A 23394-nucleotide genomic window follows, 5' to 3' on the forward strand; every position below is an offset into this window, starting at 1 on the left:
AGAAGACAGTGAAACAGTGCCTTTTGAGCAAAAAAAAAAAAAAAAACTAGTTACCATTAAGTTGATTCCAACTCATGGCTACTCCACTTGTGTCAGAGTGGAACTATGCTCCATAGGGATTTCGATGATTGATTTTTCAGAAGTAGATTGTCAGGCCTTTCTCGTGAAGCAGCTCTGGATAGACTTGAACCTCTAAGCTTTCAGTTGGCAGCCAAGTGCTTTACCCATTTGCACCACCCAGGAACTCCCCGTCTGACTATAGGTGATACTAAAATAAGGCTCTGATAGGTAGCAGTAGGGGGGAGTGGGATCGAGCAGAGGTGATCATGGGAAAGGATGACACTTTGGTAATGATGCTAACTGCTGTCACCACCAAAGAGATGTTTGAAGCTTTCTGGTTTAAGAGCACCTTATCTTCCTGAAAGTTTTACCCCTTGCTGTACAAAAATCTTTGTCATGATCACACCTTGAATGAAAAACAGATGCCTTGTCAGTAATATTATCATTGATATTATTGCTGATATTCCTAGTATTTCTGGTAAAATAATCCAGGACACCCTCTCTGCCTTGCAGGTTTCTCCTTATGAGGATGACCCTTGCCGTCCCTGTGACTGTGATCCCTTGGGGTCTCTCAGTTCTGTCTGTGTTAAGGATGATCTCCATTCTGACTTACACAATGGTAAGTACTTGATTCACCTTTGTGTTGGTGAGTGATTTTGGGAGAGAAGACTTGGAAATATCACCATTGTGTATCAATATGGTGGGTATGAGTCTTTGTTGATTCTTTTACTCACTGATATTTACTGAGTACTTAATATGTCAAGGAGCTCTGGTGGTGCAGTGGTTAAAGCATTTAGCTGCTGACCAGAAGGTTGGGGGTTCAAACCCACCAGCTGCTCCACAGAAGGATGATGAGGCAATCTACTTCCATAAAGATTTGCAGCCTTGGAAATTCAGTGGGGGTTGCTATGAGTTAGAATCAACTTGATGGCAGTCAGTTTGCTTGTTTATTTTTAGCATATGTAAGCAATATTATCAATGAGATAATCAAAGTCCCTGCTCATCTTCAGGTAATAAACAAACAAGACCACAAGTAATATGATGTCAGGCAGGGACAAGAGTCTTAAGCATAAAACAAAGTTAGTAGTTACGATTAGAGGGGAATGGGGTGTGGAGGTGGCAACATCAGGGTGATGAAATGAAATTTGAGCAGATAATTAAGTACTTGATGAAAGAGGATAAGGCTCAGTTTAAACCATATGTGGAACACAGTAAAGCAATCACTGGGTTTAGCCCATAGAAGACAAACAGAGGCTTTTGCATACATCATCTCACAAAACAAGCCAGTCTACAAGTTAATTTTGTAAATGTCAGTGTTCTTTCTATATCAAAAACTGGCAAATGGACTTGCAAACACCAGAGTGTCCCGAATAAGTTGCATCTGTTCAAAGGACTCTGTGACCCCTCCCTGATTGTCAGGCAGTTAAAATGGATATTGAGCAGCCAGGATGGATGTGCCAACAATGAGGGCCTTCCAGGAATGTGGAGGGTTGAATTGATCTCACAGGCCACTGGTAATGGGATGAGGATGATAATGATAGCAACCACCCTTAATTAGGTTCATTTAAAAATATGTATCATTTAAACTTAACAATCATAGCAGATAGAAATTATTTAACTCATTTTGCAGTCAAGGAAACTAGCTCAGGGCAGTTGGCCAAAGTTACATAACTAGAAATATTTTCAGAGCTGCATTAAGAGTGATGGCAAGGCTCATTTTCTTCTGTCATTGGCATCTGTGCTTTCTTTTTTTTTTTTTAACCTTTATTTTGCAATATAATTCACATACCATATCACACAGTTCATCCATTTAAAGTGCACAATTCAGTATTTTTTAGTATATTTATGGCTGCCATTATAACCACAATCAAATATTAGAACATTTCATCACCCCCAAAAGAAACCCCATACCCATTAACTGTCAGCCCTGATGCTCCCTCCTCATGCTACCCCCAGCCCTAGGCATAACTAATTTACTTTATGTTTCTATAGATTTGCTTATTCTGGACATTTCATGTAAATGGAACTATACAGTATGTGATCTTTTATGGCTGGTTTCTTTTACTCAGTATAATGTTTCCAGGTTCATCCATGTTGTAGCATTCATCACTACTTCATTCCTTTTTATTGTCAAGTAATAGTCCATTGAATGGATATACCATATTTTATTTATCTGTTCATCAGTTAATGGACATTCTGGTATTTTCCCTTTTTGGCTATTATGAATAATGCTGTTACGAACATTCAGGTGTAAGTTTTGCTATGGACATATGTTTTCATTCTTCCTGGATATATAATTAGGAATGGAATTATTGGCTCGTATACTAACTTTATGCTTAACATTTTGAATAACTGCCAAAAAGTTTCCCAAAGTTGCTGCACCATTTTATGTTTTACATTCTCATTTTACCTTACCATCAGTCTCCGTGCTTTTAATTTCTGTTGTTTTTTTTTTAAAAAAACCAAGGATGACAAACTGGCCCATGGGCCAAATCTGGCTCAGGCAGTTTTTATAAATAAAGTTGTATTGGAATAGAGCTATGGCAGTTCTTTATGTATTGCCTATGGCTACATTTGAGCAACAATGGTTCAGCTGAGTAGTTACAGCAGAGACACTCTGGCGAAAAAGCCTAAAATCCTTACTATCTGGCTCTTTACAGAAAGAGTTTGCTGACCCCTGATTTAAACCTCTTTTATCTTCATGTTTCGTCATTGCCGTTTGTTTATTTCTAGGGAAGTGGCCAGGTCAGTGCCCATGTAAAGAAGGTTATACAGGAGAAAAATGTGATCGCTGCCAGTTTGGCTATAAGGGCTACCCCAGCTGTGTTCGCTGTGAATGCAATTTGGCTGGTAGTGTGAATGATGACCCCTGCACAGAGCCTTGTCTCTGCAAGGTATGTGTGAGGCCAAGGTGAAAGATGTCCCTGAACTTCTTTTGAGGCTGTGGCTTGGAAGGTCTGTACTTAAGCGAAGCAATAAGGTTTAAGCAGAACACCCCTTTCCCTCCTACCTTCCAAGAAGTAGGGCATTATGGCATAATGAGTTGTCCACATTATATGCCCTTGGACTTAAATGGCACCTGGTTTTTTGGTTTTAGTTATCAGCACTGGTGATATATTCTAAAGGTATTTCTGTGACTTCTTAAATGAAGCCAAGCATAGTGTATCATTTATTTTTTAAGCCTTTGTTTACAACTCACCTCTTCCATAATACTCTTTTCTGGCTTTGTGTAGAGGTGAACTAGATAAAAACTAAATACAATGAATATTAATTAAAGGCAGATACGTAATTTTTGATACTTTTTAAAAAAGAATTGAACAACTATAAGAAACATTAAACTGATACCAGTGAAGTGTTTTACTTGACAATATGATACTAATAGCAATTTCTGGCAGTAGTGCCTGGGGCTTCCTGTTGTACCTTGTATGATTATTTCCATATAAGCTGATTATTAGACACATTTTATATATGACTGCAATGCATTTGCCAAAATGCAGTCTAAAGGCACAGTCCCCCACAAAACTATCCTTACTTTAGACTCCATCCACCAAGTTTTGGGGTTCATAGGGTCACCTTAATTTCTGACCAGTTAGCTAAAAATTGAAGGTCTTCATGACCACCTTCTAATTTGATAACTCATTAGAATGACTCACAGGATTCTGGAATGCACTGTACTTAGTATTACAGTTTTATTATAGCAAAAGGATACAAATCCGGACCAGCCAAAGGAAGACACAAACAGAGGTATGTTTGGGAGGGTACCAGACATAAAGCTTCCTTGTCCTCAGAACGCATCTCCCTCCCTCCCGCACATATTGATGTGTAACAATATTCATAGTTTGTCAACCAGAGAAGCTCACCCGGGCTTTGGTGTCCAGAGATTTTATTGAGGTTTTCTTACCTAGCCATGACTGATAGAACCATCACCAATGTGGTTAGAACTCAATCTCTAGCTCCCTCTCCTCCATGGAAATTAAGCTGACATCATGTGGTTCAAAGTCCCAATGCTCTAATCACATGGCTGGCCATTCTGGTGTGGCTAGCTCCCATACTAAGACTGGCAGTGGTGCCTGCTTCACCTTGACTCATGTTAGCTAGCCTAAGCTAGTAGGTGTGGTCCAGAGTTTCATCAAGAATAACAAAGATACTCTGTTGTTGTTGTTATGTGCCGTCAAGTCAAACCCGACTCATAGCAACCCCTCCTTGGGTTTCCGAGGCAGTATCACTACGGAAGTAGGATTGCCCAACCTTCCTTCCGAGGAGTGGCTGGTGGGTTTGAACCACCAGCCGTCTGGTTAGCAGACAAGTGTCTTAGCCACTATGCTACCAGAGCTCCCCAAAGATACTCTAATCACTCATAAAATGCAAAGGGTTTAGAGGTTATAAGATTATATACAATGGGGGCCAGGGGCAAAAGCCATACTTCTCTTCAAACAAAGTTAATTCTTCACCATGTATTTATTAATTATTTATTAATAGGAGCACTGATGACACAGTGGTTAAGCACTTGGCTACTAACTGAAAGGTCAATGGTTTGAACCCACCAGCTCTGCTCTGCAAGAGAAAGATGTGGCAGTCTGCTTCCGTAAAGAACAGCCTTGGAAACCCTGTGAGACAGTTCCACCTATATGGTCGCTATGAATCAGTATTAATTATACAGCAGTAGGTTTAGTTTCAGTATTTATTAGTAAGAAAAGCAATTATATAGCCCTAGTACCTAAGACAGCTCTGGTAGCATAGTGGCTAATGCACTTGACTGCTCACCAGATGGCTGGCGGTTCAAACCCATCAGCCACTCCTCGGAAGGAAGGTTGGGCAATCCTACTTCCATAGTGATACTGCCTCGGAAACCCAAGGAGAGGTTGCTATGAGTCAGGGCTGACTCGACGGCACATAACAACAACAACAACAGTACCTAAGACATTTGACTGCTATCCAGAAGGCTGGCAGTTCAAAACCACCAGCCACTCCTCTGAAGGAAGATTGGACAATCAACTTCCGCAGAGATACCACCTTGGAAACCCAAGGAAGGGCTGCTATGAGTCGGATTTGACTCGACAGCTGTGAGTTCAGTTTTTGGTTTCTAATGCCTAAGGTATTTGACTGCTAACCAGCAGGTTGGTGTTTCAAACCCACCAGCCACTCTGTGGAAGGAACACTGGGCAATCTACTTCTGTAAAGATTTACCACCTTGGAAACCCAAAGGGGGTTGCTGTGAGTTGGAATTGACATGATGGCAGTGAGTTATGTAGTTTTGACAGAGGATATTTCTACATATGTACTGCAAATATATCCATGAATATACTAGAGCATACAGGGAGCAAAGTTATGAAAACTTCTTAGCCATAAACAAACACCTTGAAAGAATGAGTCACTGGGTCTGGGGATTCAGGAACATAGTCTAGGGGACTTCAATTGGCATAAATAGTCCACAAAGACAATGTTCTACATCCTGTATCCCACTTTGTGAGCAGTGACTGAGGTCTTGAAAGCTTGTGAGCAGGCATCTAAGATACAACTATTGGTCTTTCCCCACCCGGAGCAAAGAAGAGTGAAGAAAATCTATGACACATGGAAACAATCTGTCCAGAGGACTAATGGATCATATGAACCCAACCTACGTGACTCTGAGACCAGAAGAACTAGATGGTGCCCAGCTATCACTCACTGCACACTACTCTAACAGGGATCACAACAGGAGGTCCTGGGTAGAGTGGAAGAAAAATGTGGAACAAAACTCAAAATCATAAAGGCGGCTAGGCTTACCAGTCTGATAGAAACTGGTGGAAACCCTGAGACTATGGCTCTTAGACACCCTTTAAGCCTGGAATCGAACTTACCCCTGTTGACTTAACTTTCAGCCAATCAATAAACATGCCTATAATGTGAAGAGTAACACCGGAAGATACACACTGCCTAGAACAACCAACCATATAAAATCAAAAGGGCAGAATTTATCCAGGAATAAATCTCAGAAGGTAGGAAGGGATAATAAAGAATGATGAAGAAATGATAAACACAGGGAGGAAGTGGGAAGAGTGCTGTTACATCATGGGGACTGTGAACACTGTCATGATCGCATATATGCGAATTGTTGTATGAATTGTTGAATAGGAAACCAATTTGCCCTGTAAACTTTCACCCAAATTGCAATTAAAAGTTAAAAAAAAAAATGAAAAAAAATATGAAAGGCTTGATAGATGAGCAAAAATGGAAATTTTAAAAGAGGAATAGAACACAAGCCATTTAAGTATAATGTCTAAGCTCTGGGATTCCTAGCTTTGTTCCTGACTATAAATCAAATAATAGATATTTTGAAATATTTATTCTGGAAATGCAGGAAAAAAAATATGGCAATATGTTTCTATAAAATATTACAACCTTGGAAACCATATGAGACAGTTCTACTCTGTCCTGTAGGGTCTCTATGCACCAGAATCAGCTTGAGAATACTTAACAACCAATAACATTCTGGAAATATTGACTTCCTCAGATTTTACATGTACCTGGAACATTTATTATTTACCTACCTCTTTCTCTGTATTTGCAAAGGCTTTCTTGTTAATGTCACAATAATATCGTTTTTTATTCTGTCTTCCTGGGCACATTGGTTACTAATGCTAATCTTTCACCCTAAATTGCAGGAAAATGTTGAGGGGAAAGCCTGTGATCGCTGCAAGTCAGGATTTTATAACTTGAAGGAAAGAAACCCCCAGGGCTGCTCCGACTGCTTCTGCTTTGGTGTGTCTGATGTCTGCGACAGCCTTTCTTGGCCCATCAGCCAGGTGGGAGACAAGGATTTAATATGCTGGTCACCTCAAAGGAGCTCAAGTGAGCTCAAGTGAGCTGTGGCTCAGAAGTAATGAGGCTGACTTCCAGTGTGTCTTCCTATCACTCCCATCCACTAGGAAAGGCATCCGCCAGACCAAAGGCAGCCCGCTGTGAAAAGTGCCCTGTGTCCTGATGGCCACATGTTTGTCTCCGTATAATTTTCCTATAGAAGCCATAGGATGACATGACATAACAGAACATATCCTATATAAGTGTCTTCAAACTTGTAAAATGTGTTGAGTGGCACACCTGCTCAGTCTACTTGCTCTACTCCCATCTAAGGCCAAGAAAGCACACTAGGACATGGGGTTATACAGAATTTTCAGGGCTCAAAAAATCTGGCACTTCAGTGACAGGGGTCAGCACAACAGCATGTGTAATAGGATATTGAGGGGCAGGCAAGATACTTCCAGCTGTTTGGGGAATGAGGAGTTCTGGGGGATGAGATAGAGGATGGTGCTTGACCAGGCAATTAAGGAAGGAAACAGAGTATGGTGGCTGATGGGCAGGGAGGGGATGCAGGGGATGGGTCATCTTGCTGGTGGCCACCTTTTCTCTTGATTCTCCCCATCTCAAGAGACCAGTTTCCCACATGGTAGGGAACTGGTGTGGAGGGCTAGTCCCTGACTCCCCTTCTCTCCGTCTCCCTTCCTCCCATCCTGTCAGCACCTGAGAATGGAAGTGAATTCTTGTGACTCCCAGCTGGGGCTATCATTTGTCATCTCAATGCAATTGATAAATTAGGAGTAGAGATTCTAGAGGTTATTGCTGTATGTTTTCAGCATTTACATAAAAGGCAGGGGCAACAAAGAAGCTGGAGATGGAAATAGCAAATGACATTTTACTTGATTTATTAAGTTCTTTGCTATTTTTTAGGAGCTCTGGTGACACAGTGGGTAAGGCTGCTAACCAGAAGTTTGGTGGTTTAAACTCACCAGCTGCTCTGAGGGAGAAAGATGAGGCAGTCTGCTTCTGTAAAGATTTACAACTTTGAAAACCCCATGGAGCAGTTCTACTCTGTTCTAAAGGGTCACTATAAGTCAGAATCAACTCTATGGCACTGGGTTTGGTTTGGTTTGTTCCTATTTTATTTATTTATCTAAATTGTGTATCCATGGCCTTTATGGTTTTACTTGCTAACTTTCTTGTAATTAATATGGGTTTGAGGGATGTGTTTGACTTGTTCTCAGGTTTTTCTGATCCTTTGACAAATAGAAGGGTCACAGTGTGCAGTTCTATAGCCACAATTGTGTTAATCCCATCACTAGCTGAGCTGGGTGGATCTGATTCTTCATTTTGAACATACAGGCATGGACTGGGGAATATTTGAGGTGACTTATAGTTTATATTCTAAAACCTTTGGATTGTTCTTTAAGGTCAACGACATGTCTGGGTGGCTGGTCACTGACTTGATCAATTCAAATACAGTCCAGTCTCAGCAGGATTCTCATGGCCGACTTCATCAAATTAGCATCAATAACTCTGCGGTCATGCAAAGGCTGACCTCCAAGTACTATTGGTCAGCTCCTAAGGCATACCTAGGCAATAAGGTAAGTTCACAGCTGGGAATAATGGCATCTTGGACAAAGACCTCAGAGAATATTAAGAAAGAAGTTCTGTTTGCAATTTAAGTAGCTTTATTGATCACTCAGTGTTTGGCAGAAAATTACACAGTATTTGCCTATATCTAATTCATAGTATCTTTTTTTTCCCATTTTTTTATTGCATCATTAAAATATGAACTCTTGTTCTTTCCCTAGTTCATAGAAAATCTATTTTATAAAGTTTTCTCCCATTCCAGTGACAGACATTTTATTTTCCTTCTCTGGGTTCTTGAATCACTTGCGCCTCTAATGAAGCATTAGTCATGTCCCTGCTTTGTTCATAGTTGGGTGTATCTTTATCTTAGCATCCCCATGGCTTTGTAAAGGGTCTGGCATATAGAAACCACTCAATAGATGTTTGTGGAACACATTGTGTCCTCTGTTTCATTATCATTATGGACTGTTAGTCATATAAAATTCACATTCATGAATAGATTTTAAGAAAATGCAAAATAGTCATTTTACAAAGTAGAGCGCTGGTTTATATGACTTAACCTTCCCCTTCAATGGCATATTTCCATTCCTTCTCACCAATTATGCCACTTATGCCCAGATTTGGATTGATTTGAAAATATATTCAATGAAATCGATCAATCTCAAAAACTATAGCTGCCCACTGACCTTTACCATGCATTTGATTTGTTTTAAAGTAATGTTATGCTTTCAGAGTGGCTTGTGGTTTGATAAATTTCTAGTTAATTGGTTATTATATTCAAATTTTATAACTTACTTTATGTATTTTTAAGTAGTGTTTATTTTTAAATTTTTTTCCCCATCAAATTATTATTTTAGAAGATGTGCTCTAATGTATAATAATATCTTATAACCAGAGGTCAATTTTTTCCCCTTAAGTTTGCTTCTAATTTTATAGTGCAATGAATGATTGGATTCTGAAAATTATGTTGTTTGTTGTAGTTACATATCCATCTGTATCATTTAAGATTCCTCAGACCCAATATGAGATAGAATTTAAGGAATTATCTCACATGATTGTGGAGGCTGTCAAGTTTGAAATCTGTTGGACAGGCTGGCTGGCTTAAACTGAGGCTGGAGTTGATGTGGCAGACTCATGTCAAACCTATAGGGCAAGTGTCAGGCTGGAAACTTAGGCAGGATTTCTGTGTTGCAGCCTGGAAGCAGAATTCCTTCTCCAAGAAACCTCAGTTTTTGTTCTTCGGCCCTTTATCTGATTGGTTGAGGCCCACCCATACTATTGAGGGTAATCTCCATTACTTAGAGTCAACTGATTGTAAATGTTAATTAGATGTACAGAATACCTTCACAGAAACCTCTAGACTGCTGTTTGACTAAATAACTGGGCACCATAGCCTAGCCATGTGGACACAGAAAATCAACTATCACACTGTCAGAAAGAAAAATCTCTATTTTACACTGAGGGATATCTGATTAGGAATATCTTTTATATTTCCTTTACCTAGAGTGATAATACTAGATTAAACATGTTCCTTGTTATTTGCCTGTAACCAGGGCAAGGAGGCGAAAATGCTGAGTTTGTAGTCATGGATCAAACTTCTTACCCCCTAAAATAGTCAAAGGAAATAAATGTCTATTGTATTAACTAAAGTTTATAGAAGGAGCTCTGGTGGCTCAGTGGTTAAAGAATTTGGCTGCTAATCAAAAGGTCAATGGTTCAAATTCACCAGCTGCTCCACAGGAGAAAGATGAGGCAGTCTGCTTCCATGAAGACTGACAGGCTTGGAAATCTTATAGGACAGTTCTACTTTGTGTTATAGGTTTGCTGTGAGTTGGAATAGACTCGATGGCAGTGGGCTTTGGCATAGAAGGAATAAATAGTACCAAAATGCAATATTCTGCATTTTAGTAATATTTATTAATGAGATGTCTACATGACATGCTTCCTTTGTAAGGCCTTTAATATGAATGCCCTTATATATTGTGGCTGCTCAGATGGCCTGCAGCCTCGTTGTTTTTAGATGAATCCTAGTGACCACTTCCACTTCCTTAGGGTCTATGAAACTTTTTCCCTGTGTTCACTCTACCTTAATCATTCCAGCTGACTACATTTGGTAGATTCCTGAAATACACGGTGTCTTATGATATTCCAGTGGAGACAGTGGACAGTGACTTAGTCTCTCATGCAGATGTTATCATTAAGGTAATTGTTTTGTCATTGCTTTTGCCATTCAGCTTTAGGGTTTAATGGGTGATAGCTCTGTGAATCACAGTGGCTCAGAGAGGCCATTCTAATCAGAAATTACCAAGTGGCCAATCAGCAGAGCGTTATCTCTTCTGGATAACCAGTAAGACTCTTGAGAATAAGCATTCTGTCTTTGGCCCCATTTCTGAAGTTGCCTCAGGACAGCATAAGTTGCTCTCCCCTTCTTCACCTCCACTTGCCCATCTTTTCACATGTAAAAAAGAAAAGAGTTTTTGCTTCAGCTTCAGAACTCCTCCTTCAGCCTTTTAAGCCCCAATTCTCCCCTTCTGCCCCTTTGCCTTCCGGAGTGAATCAGGTAGACAAGGTGACAAGGGGACCAGAGATGTGCTGCTGCTTTTCTAAGTTCCTCTCTCCTGTCCTCTACCACTGCCCTGTACTCCCCAGGGCTTGCCCCTCCCAGGATTCCCAAAGTGTTGGTGCCATGGGGTCTGCAGTGCATTTAGGCAGAAGTCAGTTGTTGTCTCCAGTTTTTGCACTCCTCTCAGTTACCTCCATCTCAACTCTGCAGGATTTGGAAGCTGTGTATGATCAATGATTTTCGTTAACAGTATTTCTAGGGAAAGCTGGAGGTGTATTTACATACTTTTTCTATTTATAGCCTTTAGTTAAAGATTAAAGATGTCAGACTGGTTTCTTTGATAAAAACTGGGCAAATCCATGACTTTGCTTCTTTTCCCAGACACCCCCCCTCCCCCCCACCCAAAGGTCAAATTCTTTAGATTTTTTTATCTGATGCCCTCTTAGAGGAATACAATGAAACAAATTCTCTGATAAACCTGGACCAAGAAATACAGACTCTGTCACGTTTCTTGCCACAAAAGTCTAAGTACAATGAAACACTAGGTTGCTGAATAAAAAACCTTGATTTTGTTTTTGACATTTAAATTGATTACATATAATAATGATTGAATTTATTTTAAATGTTAGGGAAATGGACTCACTTTAAGTACACAGGCTGAGGGCTTATCATTGCAACCCTATGAAGAGTACTTCAATGTGGTCAGACTTGTGCCTGAGAACTTCCGAGACTTTAATAACAAAAGGGAGATAGATCGTGACCAGCTGATGACTGTCCTTGCCAATGTAACACATCTCTTGATCAGAGCCAACTACAATTCTGCAAAAATGGCCCTTTACAGGTAGGTATTGAAGAGGAAGGGAAAAGTTTGACATTAGCTTTATTGTTATATAAGCTTAATACATTTTACTTTTATTTTAAGGACACAGCTAATGAAATTGGATGTCTTGAAAATTACTATTTTTATTAACAAATTAATTGTGATTTTATTGAAGATGTAGGAATAGCTGTCTATGACAAATAAATTTAGTAGAGATAGACTTCCTGTCAGGATCAGAAACTTTCTAGCAGCTTCTGGAACATGCTAATGAGTTAACAGATGTCTGGACCACTTTGGGGTCTGGGTCTCACACTTCTGATGTTAAAGCTTTTATGTTTTACAGAGAATATTTAAGCTAATGTGTCCATCTTTGGTCATTTTAGTACTTTGAGAAGGTCAAATTCTAGCATAAGAGTTGGATGCAGCTAAAGCAAACATAGAATTATACATTAAGAATAATCTATCTGCATAGGAGATATAAGGATGGAATGGATGAATTTTTTGAAGTACTTCAACTCCAAGTGGGCAAACTCATTCTCACAGCTGTCTATGGGCAATCTACCAAACAAAGAAGGTGTTATTTAAGGGATATGATAATCCCAGAGAGTCTATTGTGAAACCTTTAGTTACAAAAGCCACATCTCCATTTTGTTTAAGGAGCTCTGGTTGTGTAGTGGGTGAGGCATTTGTCTCCTAACCAGAAGTTTGGTGGTTCAAAGCTACCAGCTGCTCTGCAGGAAGAAGATGAGGCAATCTATTTCTGCAAAGACTTACAGCCTTGGGAACCCAATAGGAGTTGCTATGAGTTGGAATTGACTCAATGGCAGTGAGTGGGTTATTTGAAGTCTATCTTTTTAGAGCCTGTCTTCATTGAGGTGTTAGGTGTCTTTTGCGAGAATATAAGTTATATACCAAGTCTTGTCTGTTTGCAGGCTAGATTCTGTCTCTCTGGACACAGCGAGCCCTAATGTTATAGACTTGGCCCTGGCCACCGAGGTGGAGCACTGTGAATGTCCTCCAGGCTATTCAGGTATCTCATGTGAGGTAAGGCTTCTCCTCTCCATCTACTTCATTTTCATTCTTGCTTAAGGGGAAAAATGTGCATTCTTTAATGTGTAATGAAGCATATTTGAATTTCAATTTTAGAAACTTAATATTTGCTTTGGACGTTTTTGGGCCATAGGTACATACGGAATGTTTGTAGAAATATTGGAGGTCATGTTCTGTCTTTGGACCCCTTTCTGGAGTTGCCTCAGGGCAGTATAAGTTGCTCTCCCCTTCTTCACCTCCACTTGCCCATCTTTTCACACAAAAAAAGAAATGAGTTTTTGCTTCAGCTTCAGAACTCCTCTTTCAGGCTATTAAGCCCCAATTCTCCCCTTCTGCCCCTTTGCCTTCCCAAGTGAATCAATTAGACAAGGTGACAAAGGGTCTAGTCTCTAGCGGGAAGTGCTCCTGCAGGAGGTGAGAAGTACATACTCTTTAGATTATTATCTGAATCCCTCTTAGAGGAATACAATGAACAACTTCTCTGATAATCCTGAACCAAGAGTTATAGACCCTATCACATTTCTTGCCACAAAAACCTAAGCACAATGAAAAACTAGATTGCTGAATAAAAAACTTGATTTTATTTTTTGATCATTAAATTGAAGTATAGATACATTTCCTATAGTGCTCTCTCTACAGGAAAGTTGACCACCCATATCATGTTATGCATTTCTAAGGAGGATTGAACCTCATTGTATATCAACATTTCCAAATCACTAGCATGCATATAAGACAGGTTTAGATAAGGCAGGCCTGTTTTTAGATACTTTTTGGGCCCAGATTATCTTGGACAGGGTCTCAGAGATGTATTCACTTGGCTTTCAACCACACATTTGGTTCACTGGGCACAGAATGAATTGCTCTGTGTTCCAGATTCCATATCTACAATGTAGAATATTTCACAGGATTTTCGTAAGGAGTAAATGAATTATGTGTGTCAGGTGGTTCTCTCTTCCTTGTAGGTAAAGTGTCCCTGAATGCCCACGTTGCCTGTCTGATGTTAGCCCATAAAAATCATATCTGTAATTTTTGCTAAAATGAATGGTGTGGTTTGAGGCAGGTGTGGACTGCACTTCCATAATTTGTTTAATTTTAAACAAAGTGGGATAAAAACAAAGTTGAGAGAAAAAATCCTTTTAATTAAAATACCGATTAAGTGGCCTAATGTTACCTAATGCTAGTTTAATTTGTTTTTTTTGGTTTGTGGAATATCACTCAGGTATATGCTGACTGATTACATTACCATTACATTGTTGTGTGAATGTTTCTGCCTTTCAAAATAAATATGGAACTGTAGTTTAGTGATAGTTGCACAACTTAGTAAATGTACTAAAAGTCATTCAATTGCACACTTAAAATGAATGAGTGTTATGGAGTATATACTATACCTCCATAAAGTTGTTTTAAAAGAAGAAACAACTAACTGTCTCTACTCAAGGAAAATTGAGCAGTTGACTTTTCTGAGGCAGTGGAGAGAAGATGATTTGCATAATCTGCTGAGTTGCATTCACAAAATGGTCACCCAGCCCTTCTTTTGCAGTCATGCCTCTCAGGCTATTACCGTGTGGATGGAATACTCTTTGGAGGAATTTGTCAGCCTTGTGAATGCCACGGCCATGCAACTGAGTGCGACATTCATGGCATTTGCTCTGTGAGTTTATTGCTGAAGCTGAATGTCGGCTTTCTGCCCACTCCAGATCCATTTGCTGAGCAGAAGTGATTTGTAAAAATTGCTTCCTCTCCAGGAAGAGTATCTCTGACTTTCTACACCCCAAAAGAAAACTGTGGATTTAAGTTTATGGCATGAAAAGTTTCCTGCTTTTTTTCCCCCCTTTTACGAGAGAAAGTTACCTTGGTGGAAGTGAAAATGGGATATATAATTTCACTGGAGTGTTTTTATTATTAGAACAGTGACACAGATATAAGATTCCCCCTTCTCTCCCCAAAAGTATGAAATGTATTATTGACTTTAGATCATTTTGCCTTGATTAGGATTATTGCTTCTTCAATTAGAATATGTTTGTTACTTTAAGCTCTTTATACTTAAGTGTATTACTTGAAGAAAAATATTTATCTACCAGAATTATAAAACAACAGAAAGGAAGAAAGTGTTGGTCACTAGTTAAATGAAAATAGCTGGATCTTTTAAATAAGAGTGATGGTGTTTTAGAAAATACACTTTAAACATTATATCACATTGTATACTATAAGAAGAAAAATGAAACTTCCAGCAGTCACCCTCAATTATACAATATATAATGCTTTACAGTTGTTAGTTTGGATAAACTGTTCAAACAAGCACCTCTTTCTTCCAATATGAGTTGAAGCTGGGCTTTAAAGATGAGCAGGGTATCTTGAGAATGAACTTTTGGGGCTAGGACAGGACAAGTCTTATTTCTGAACTTCAATCAGGAATTCTTTGAAGCCCTCATGCCTCAAAGCCAGGCCACACCACATTCCTGGGTGCTAAGGGATCCTCACACAGTGAATGTATATGCTAATCAGTTCCAGCCTATTCACTGCACAAGGGAGTGTTCATGCTCTTTTCAAAAGAGATGGATGGAGTCACAAAGCTAGGAAAACGCATTATCAGACCCATGGAGGAGATCCCAGCATGTACCCTATATCTTTCATTCTTTCCAGAGCCCAATTTTTCTTTCTCTTGCATTCATTTGAGTCAGTAGGAATTACAGGAAAGGATGCTTTGTCCACAGACTCAGTCCCTTTAGGATCAGTTTCCTCAGACAAACAGCTTCCAAGTACTTGATAATGTTATTGCTTTTTCATGTCTATTCCCTTTGCCTTTTGAGTTGGCAGGGCCAGCCTTTCAGCCTTTCTATGAACATTTGAGGAGGGGTCAGCAGGGTGTGTCTTTAGTAACAGTTAACTGGAAAGAGCTAGAATTCATGTGCTTCTTTAAAAAAAAATCAAACTCACTGCCTTGGAGTTGATTCTGACTTGAAGCAACCCCCATTGGGGGACCCACCAACAGGTTTCCAGGGAGGTAAATCTTTATGGAAGTAGATTGGCTCATCTTACTTCCGCGGAGCAGCTGGTGGGTTTGAACCGCTAACCTTCTGGTTAGCAGGCATATGCCTTAGGCACTGTGCCACCAGAGCTCCAATTAGTGCATATTTACAAAAATATAATGACTTACAGAATAGTTGCAAAAATAGAACAGAGAGTTCCTATGTAAAACCAAAGTACCATGAGCAATACTAAGAAATTAACATTGGTACAATTCTATTAAGTAAATTACAGATTTTATTCAGATTTCATCTGGTTTTCCACTCATGTCCCTCATCTCTTCTGAATCAAAGCCAGGCTCCCACAATGCATTTAGTGGCCTTCTTTCCTTTGTCTCCTCCAATCTGTGACAGTTCTTCAATCTTCTTTTATTTTTCACGAATGACACTTATAAAGAGTACTGGACTTTCTACGGAATGTTCCTCACCTGGCCTTGTCTGATGCTTTCCTGTGATTAGATTGAAGTTAGGCATTTTTTTCAAGAAAACACAGAGGGATGTGTCCTTCTCTTGTTGTAATTATCTGCTGTTAAGTTGGCCTCCTGATTTATGGTGACCCCATGCACAATGGAACAAAACACTTCCCTAACCTGCACCATCCCCGTGATCGATTGTGAGTTGGACTATTGTGATAGGGTTTTCACCAGCAGATTTCCAGATGTAGGTCACCAGGCCTTTCTTTCTAATCTATCTTAGCCTGAAAGCTCCTCTCAAACCTGTTTAGCATAATAGTCACATTCAAACCAACAATGACAGATTGTGGGGGGGCATGGCTGCACTTGAGGTACCTTGGCTAGGAATTGAAAGTACATGCCAGGTCTTCTGCATTTAAAAAAAAAAAAAAAAATCCCTGCCACCAAGTCAATTTGACTCATAACAACCCCTCCTTGGATTTCCAAGGCAGTATCACTACAGAAGTATATTACCCAACTTCCTTCTGAAGAGTGGGTGGTAGGTTTGAACTTCCAACCTTCTAGCTATGAGTTGGGATCGACTCAATGGCAGTGAGTACTTGCTCTTTAAGATTATGTGAGTTTGCCTTCACTTGGAAATAATTGAGCCAACTCCTATTTGCAGCAAAGTCTTCATCACAATCACCTTCACTTGCTGCACATGCAACTTCTACATCATTGAAAAGGCTTTGAGCCTTTTCTTGCACTAAACCAAAAAACCCAAATTCACTCCCATCAAGTTGATGCAGACTCAGAGCGACTCTCATTGGGTTTCCAAGGCTGTAAATCTTTACAGAAGCATATTACATCCTCTTGCTCTCACAGAGTGGCTAGTGGTTTCAAACCATCAAACTTTTGGTGAGCAGCCAAAAAAATAAAACCAAACTCACTGCCACCAAGTTGTTTCCAACTCATAGTGACCTCCATTGGATTTCCAAGCTGTAAATCTTTATGGAACCAGACTGCCCCATCTTCCACAGAGCTGCTGGTGGTTTGGAACCTTTTGGTTAGCAGCCAAATGCCATAACCACTACACCACCACAGCTCTTTTTTCTTGCACTCAAGTAAGGTTTAATAAGAACTGTTTGCACCTGTTCTGACTCACCTACAAATTCCTCTTGAAGACTTGAAGATACAGTTAGGAATGGATCTCTTTTATAACCCAGGGACCACCTATAGTTACTGTTTTTTTTTTTTTCTTTTCTAATTAAAAAGCAGTCTCAGGGAAGCACTTTAAGACCACACAATTATCCTATTCCTCATCAAAATTTCCCCTTCAATTTAGCCATCATTGATGATTCTCATCTGAGCCAGTATTTACTGTGACAAATGGATGCTTCGCCAACACCATCATTTCCTCCATACTTAGTGGGTGGCATTCAGCATTCTACTGTACAAAGAACCCTTATGCTATCTTCCCATATGCTTATTTACTTACTTATTATCTGTCTGGATCCATGGATGCCAAATTTTCCCATATTCCACTATATCCAATAGCATTTGATTTCATGATAAATATTGTGGTTGCTACATTGTTAAATGTCTGGATTTTGTTACTTAAAACTTATTACAAGTCAGCTTGATTGCTTCAAGGTTTGTTTTTAAGCTTTATTAGTGCAGTTAGGGTACAGTTTTCACTCTCCAGCTGGCTTAGCCCTGCTACGTAGGAGTTTTCTTCTGGGGTCTTTATTGAGCCTGAATCTTTAACAAGGCAGGGAACTCTGGTGGCATAGTGCCTAAGGCATTTGACAGCTAACCAGAAGGCTGGTGGTTCAAACCTGCCAGCCACTGCTGGGAAGGAAGGTTGGGTGTGGTGGTTATGTTAGTGTGTCAACTTGGCTGGGCCTGGTTGAGTGGCTGGGCAACTGGCAGTAGTTATTCCCCATGATGAAACTGGCAGTCACCTCCATGGTGGGATCTACCACAAGCAGCTGAGTAGCTACCTTTGGTAGTGGTCTGCTGCTTCCTGTATATAAGGAGAAGCCTTGAGAATGGTCTTTAGCTTGTGGCATGCCTGAACCCTACATGAAGCTGTGCTGTTGTTCAGCATCCTGCCATGCTCTGTCGGCCTAGGGACTTACAATGGACTTGAATTAATGGCCTGCCATGGGGTTTGGTGACATCGGGACTGTGCCTTTTTATTTATCAACCTTGGGCTTGGCAGCCTCAGCAGCCAACAACTGTCTGGGTGAAGAAAAGCCTCTAGCTTCAGTGGGCCGGGAGCTGGAAGCAGAGCTGAAGCCCAAAGCTGAGGGGCTTTCACCCAGCCCCTAGAGCCTGGCCCTTTGAACTTGGACTTAAAGCCTCCAAATTGTAAGAGAATAAACTCCTGTTTGTTTAAGCCATCCCATTTGTGGTATGTTCTTGTCAGATTGGCACTAGGTAACCAGAACATTGGGAAATCTATTTCACCAGAGACACCGCCTTGGGAACCTAAGGAAGAGTCACTATAAGTTGGAAATGACTCAAGGGCAGAGAGTTTGGTGGGTTTTTTTCCCCCTATATACTGGGAGCTCTGGTAGCATAGTGGCTAAAGCACTTGACTGCTAACCAGAAGGCTGGCGGTTCAAACCCACCAGCCACTCCTCGGAAGGAAGGCTGGGCAATCCTACTTCTGTAGTGATACTGCCTCGGAAACCCAAGGAGGGTTTGCTATGAGTCGGGGGCGACTCAACGGCAAATAACAACAACAACAACATACTAAACTACCAGCTACTCCTCAGAAGGAAGTTTGGACAATCTACTTCCCTAGAGATACCACCTCAGACACCCAAGGAGGGGTCGCTATGAGTTGAATCTGACTCCACGGCAGCGCGTTGCGTTGCCTTGCGTTGTGTTATACTAAACCAAAAAAAAAAAAAAAACACCTCACTGACCTCAAGTCAATTCCAACTCATAGCAACCCCCTTTGGGTTTCTGAGACAGTAAATCTTTATGGAAGTAGATTGCCCAGTCTTCCTTCAATGGAGTGGCTAGTGGGTTTGAACAGCGAACCTTCTGGTTAGTGGTCGAATGCCCTAGGCGCTACACCACTAGAGCAGCTTAGTAGTCAATAGCTACTTAAAGGAGCCTTATAGTGCCAGGAGCCCTGGTAGCACAGTGGCTAAGGCACTTGACTGCTAACCAGAAGGCTGGTGGTTCAAACACACTAGCCACTCCTGGGAAGAAAGAGTGGGCAATCGTTTTCCATGGTGATACTGCCTCAGAAACCCAAGGAGGAGTTGCTATGAGTTGGGTCCTACTCCATGACGGTGAGTGTTTATTGGTGCTATACTCCAGCTCTTCAGCATCCCATAGCTTTGACCTCTGTCTCCACAGCTCAGCCTGAGCATATACTCTGCTTGGATTTGTCTGCCTTTGTGGATGTTTGTCTCCAGGCAGAAAGCCATGTGATGGGTGGACCACATGGTCTGTTTCCCTTCTCTCAGGGGTCACAGACAACCTGCACTCTGTTGTCCAGATTCTAAAAGCATTGTTTTATGTTTAATTTCAGTGTTTAGTTGTTTCCTACAGGAGAGCAACTCTAGTCCCAGTTACTCGACATGGTTGAAGTAAAGTTCTTATCTTTACCATTTACACAAATGAAACATGTTATTGTTAGTTAATATGGGGGAAAAACAAAAGCTTCCCCATATAGTTGAGATTTAATAACTTATTTTAGCATTTTGTATTTTTTTTTTCACTTGGGCTTCAATTGGATTTCACACTTGTCTGTCAAAGAGTAAAAGCCCTTGAAGGGGCCTAAGATGAGTGTCTTTTTCATGTGCCCTAGGCTTGTACACACAACACCACTGGAGACCACTGTGAGCAATGCTTGCCAGGCTTCTATGGGGTGCCATCCCGAGGAACCCTTGGAAACTGTCAGCCCTGTGCCTGTCCTCTCTCCACAGCCTCCAACAAGTAAGCCTTGCTTCACCACCACCTGTCCCTGTCCAGCATGGTCAGGATACCTCCTTCTACCCAAAGAAAGAAAAGAAAAAAAAAAAAACTTTTCCCCATAAGAATTTCTATCAAGATGAGTACTAATATCTTCATAGCAAGGCTTTGGATGTAATAAGGTGTAGAATTTTGTTCAGTGTTAGTTAATTAGGATTAAAGATGGATGAAAAGATTGTCTTTAAAAAAATTTGATATAGTAAAATATGCAAACAAAGTTACATAATCAGAAAGACACATGGACACATGGGTAGTATTTCTTCTTGGTCTAATGTTGGTCATCAATTATTTCACACAAATCAGTTGCGTGCCTGCCACTGGGCAAAGAGGCATAGGGGATACAGCAGTGAATAAAACACTGTCCCTGTGCTTATGGGATTGTTGATATAATGACCAAGCACGTGTATATGAGGTCAATGAGAATGGGCTGATTCATTCATTGATTCAACAAATATTTATTGAGTACCTCCTGTGTACCACATATCATGGTAGGTGCTCCAAGTATAAAGCTGTTCATATGTGCCTACTAATCCCAAGGAAATTACAGTGTTGTGATCACTATAGTGGATACAGAGAAAGCAGTACCAAATCTACCAGGGTGAGGCCAGGAATCATCCTCAGGATGGTCTTGGCCTGAGACTTGGAGGAGAGAAGGAATTTGGCAGGCAATCAAAGAGGGGCATTATAGACAGAGGAACCAAGTGCGACAAGGCATGGCAGCATAAAAGAATATGCCTGTGTAAGGAACTGCCACTGGCCCTGAGTGTACAGGAAAGGGATGATGCTGGATAAGACCTGCTATAATCTTTGTACAAGTATCCTGCAGGCCATAGATAAGAGGCCTCTTTCTCATCCACATTATTTAACCTTTAGAATGCTATCTCTACCCATTCCCAAAAAACTCCCTATTGTGGCTTTTACTAGAAACCCCAGTATCTACTGCATTCCAGTCACTCTTGATGAAACCATGCTGTACTCTGAACCAACCCACACCTCCTTCATGGGCCTCCCAGAGACTTGGATAGGGTCTGAAAGGGACCTCAGGCAGCAGTGGGGACCCTGGGGGAATGTTGAAAACCAAGATGCAGGAGTCTTTGAATAATATTTATGTTAAGTAAACTCACTCCTGTGCTCATCCAGGACTGTGCTCTGAGACAAGAAAACCAGTATGTTATGCCAGGTGCCAGGGGCAGCCAGAAGAAAGGGACTCATCTGGAACAGGAGCTTCAAAGTAGGCTTCCTGGAGGAAGTGACAGCTGGGAATTGGGGATGAGCTGGGGTCAGCCCAGGTCAAGAGGGGAGTAATGCAGTCCATGCTGAGAGACAGGAGAGGCCAGAGCTGGGGTGGGGAACAGTGAATGCCCATCACACAGATACATGTGATGGGTTCCAGCCCCCCGGGTGGAAGGGGGAAGGAAGCCTTGGGTTCAGGGTGAAGAGGCAAGGGTCCAGGGAGTTCTGTGAGAACAACAGTGATGGAGTGATGGACACTGAGCACTTTCTATGTTTAGACAGGCTGGACCACCCACACAGGGGCAGGGGAAAACTGTGTTCATCTCTACTCTTTGATAGTTTCAGCCCCACATGCCACGTGGATGATGGAGATGAAGTGCTCTGTGACCAGTGTGCCCCAGAATATGCAGGAGCTTGGTGCGAGAGGTACTCTGCTTCACTCAAATGCTTTTACAAAGTTGCACCGATTTTTTTAAATAAAATACAGATTACATGTATTTATTTTCTTAATGTGAAGTTATGTATGTTTTTGGAGTTTTAACATGGAATTATTGTTTCATATAATTGTAGGGAAAGACTAGCATACCATTTAAAAAATTATTTGTAAAACTTTCTGAGAATTTTTGTACTACAGTTATTATATCTCCATTAATCACCTGAGTTTTCATCAAGACAATATGAAGCATTGAGGAGTCTGTATTAAAGTTTTCACACACTTAATTATTGTGTCATTCTAGGTAATTCCATATGTGATTGGTGATTTGATTTAATAGTTTCTTTCTGGTGTTTGGAAGCCAATGTTGTCTCTTCCCACATGTCTCAGCACAAACTGTTGAAAGCCAGTGAGGGAGGGTGTGAAACCATTCAGTGGGCTGGGTGGGGTGGAACTGGCCCTGGTGATGGTGTGAATCCACATCTATTTATGACCTTCTCTTCACAATGGATGGAGAAAATTTGTGAATGCCTGAACTTGGACTTGCATTCTTTCCACGGTAAATCTTAAGTAAAATAGTCAGTCTGATTTATTAACCATTCAGAGGACTCCTGGATAGTGTGACAATTTCTTGAATAACTGCATTTATTTGGATACCACTTTCAATCTTTTATACAGATGCGCAGATGGTTACTATGGAAACCCAACAGTCCCTGGGGAATCCTGTGTCCCATGCAATTGCAGTGGCAATGTGGACCCCTTGGAGGCTGGGCACTGTGATTCAGTCACTGGGGAGTGCCTCAAGTGCATTGGGAACACTGAAGGAGCCCATTGTGAAAGCTGTGCCAAAGGGTTCTATGGAGATGCTGTGACAGCTAAGAATTGCCATCGTAAGTGTTTGGTGGATGAAGCTCGATCCATTACGCATTGTTCTCTGAAGTCTTTGTCTTTCTCTTTAGATATGTCAAAATCAGCTCAATCTACTAGATGACTTTTTCTGACCAGTTATTTGTGTCGATGCTGGATTTTTAATTGATCTAATATAGACCCAAGATCAGATTCTTCCCTTTCTACCCTATCTCAATTTGTGTAGTTATTGTTAATGAAGTTGCAGTGGCCAAGAAAATAGACACCCTTCCACTTTAGAAGAATGTGTTAGTTTACCAAGTACTAGAATTGCTCCAAGGGACTGAAAATGACAAAGAATGGTGCCCCAATCATGTCATGTTTGTGAGGTAGTTGCTAACTGGTTTTATGAGGCCAATGGGGTTTCAAGATATGGGGAATAGTAAGACTAATCATATACCCAATATGGCCAACTTACAGCCTTAGGGCTTATATAACTTTCATATATAAATATAATTTCATATAGATAGATAGATGGGAGCTCTGGTAGCATAGTGGCTAAGGCACCTTGACTGCTAACCAGAAGGCTGGTGGTTCAAACCCAC

At 40.7% G+C, this 23394-nt stretch overlaps 1 protein-coding gene across 1 annotated transcript in view; it reads left to right on the top strand.

Moving 5' to 3' along the window:
- Positions 1-23394, top strand: part of LAMA1 (laminin subunit alpha 1) — a 227631-nt gene that overhangs the window by 100412 nt on the left and 103825 nt on the right. The window contains exons 9-19 of the mRNA XM_007949015.1: positions 574-679; positions 2794-2954; positions 6705-6845; positions 8268-8441; positions 10531-10632; positions 11623-11834; positions 12746-12857; positions 14404-14514; positions 20114-20241; positions 21850-21936; positions 22622-22833. Coding sequence (XP_007947206.1) covers positions 574-679; positions 2794-2954; positions 6705-6845; positions 8268-8441; positions 10531-10632; positions 11623-11834; positions 12746-12857; positions 14404-14514; positions 20114-20241; positions 21850-21936; positions 22622-22833 — 1546 coding nt within the window. The remainder of the gene's footprint in view (positions 1-573; positions 680-2793; positions 2955-6704; positions 6846-8267; positions 8442-10530; positions 10633-11622; positions 11835-12745; positions 12858-14403; positions 14515-20113; positions 20242-21849; positions 21937-22621; positions 22834-23394) is intronic.

This window comes from Orycteropus afer, unplaced genomic scaffold (genome assembly GCF_000298275.1).
Source record: "Orycteropus afer afer isolate SDZICR_OR568_19922 unplaced genomic scaffold, OryAfe1.0 scaffold00234, whole genome shotgun sequence".
Lineage (NCBI taxonomy): Eukaryota > Metazoa > Chordata > Mammalia > Tubulidentata > Orycteropodidae > Orycteropus > Orycteropus afer.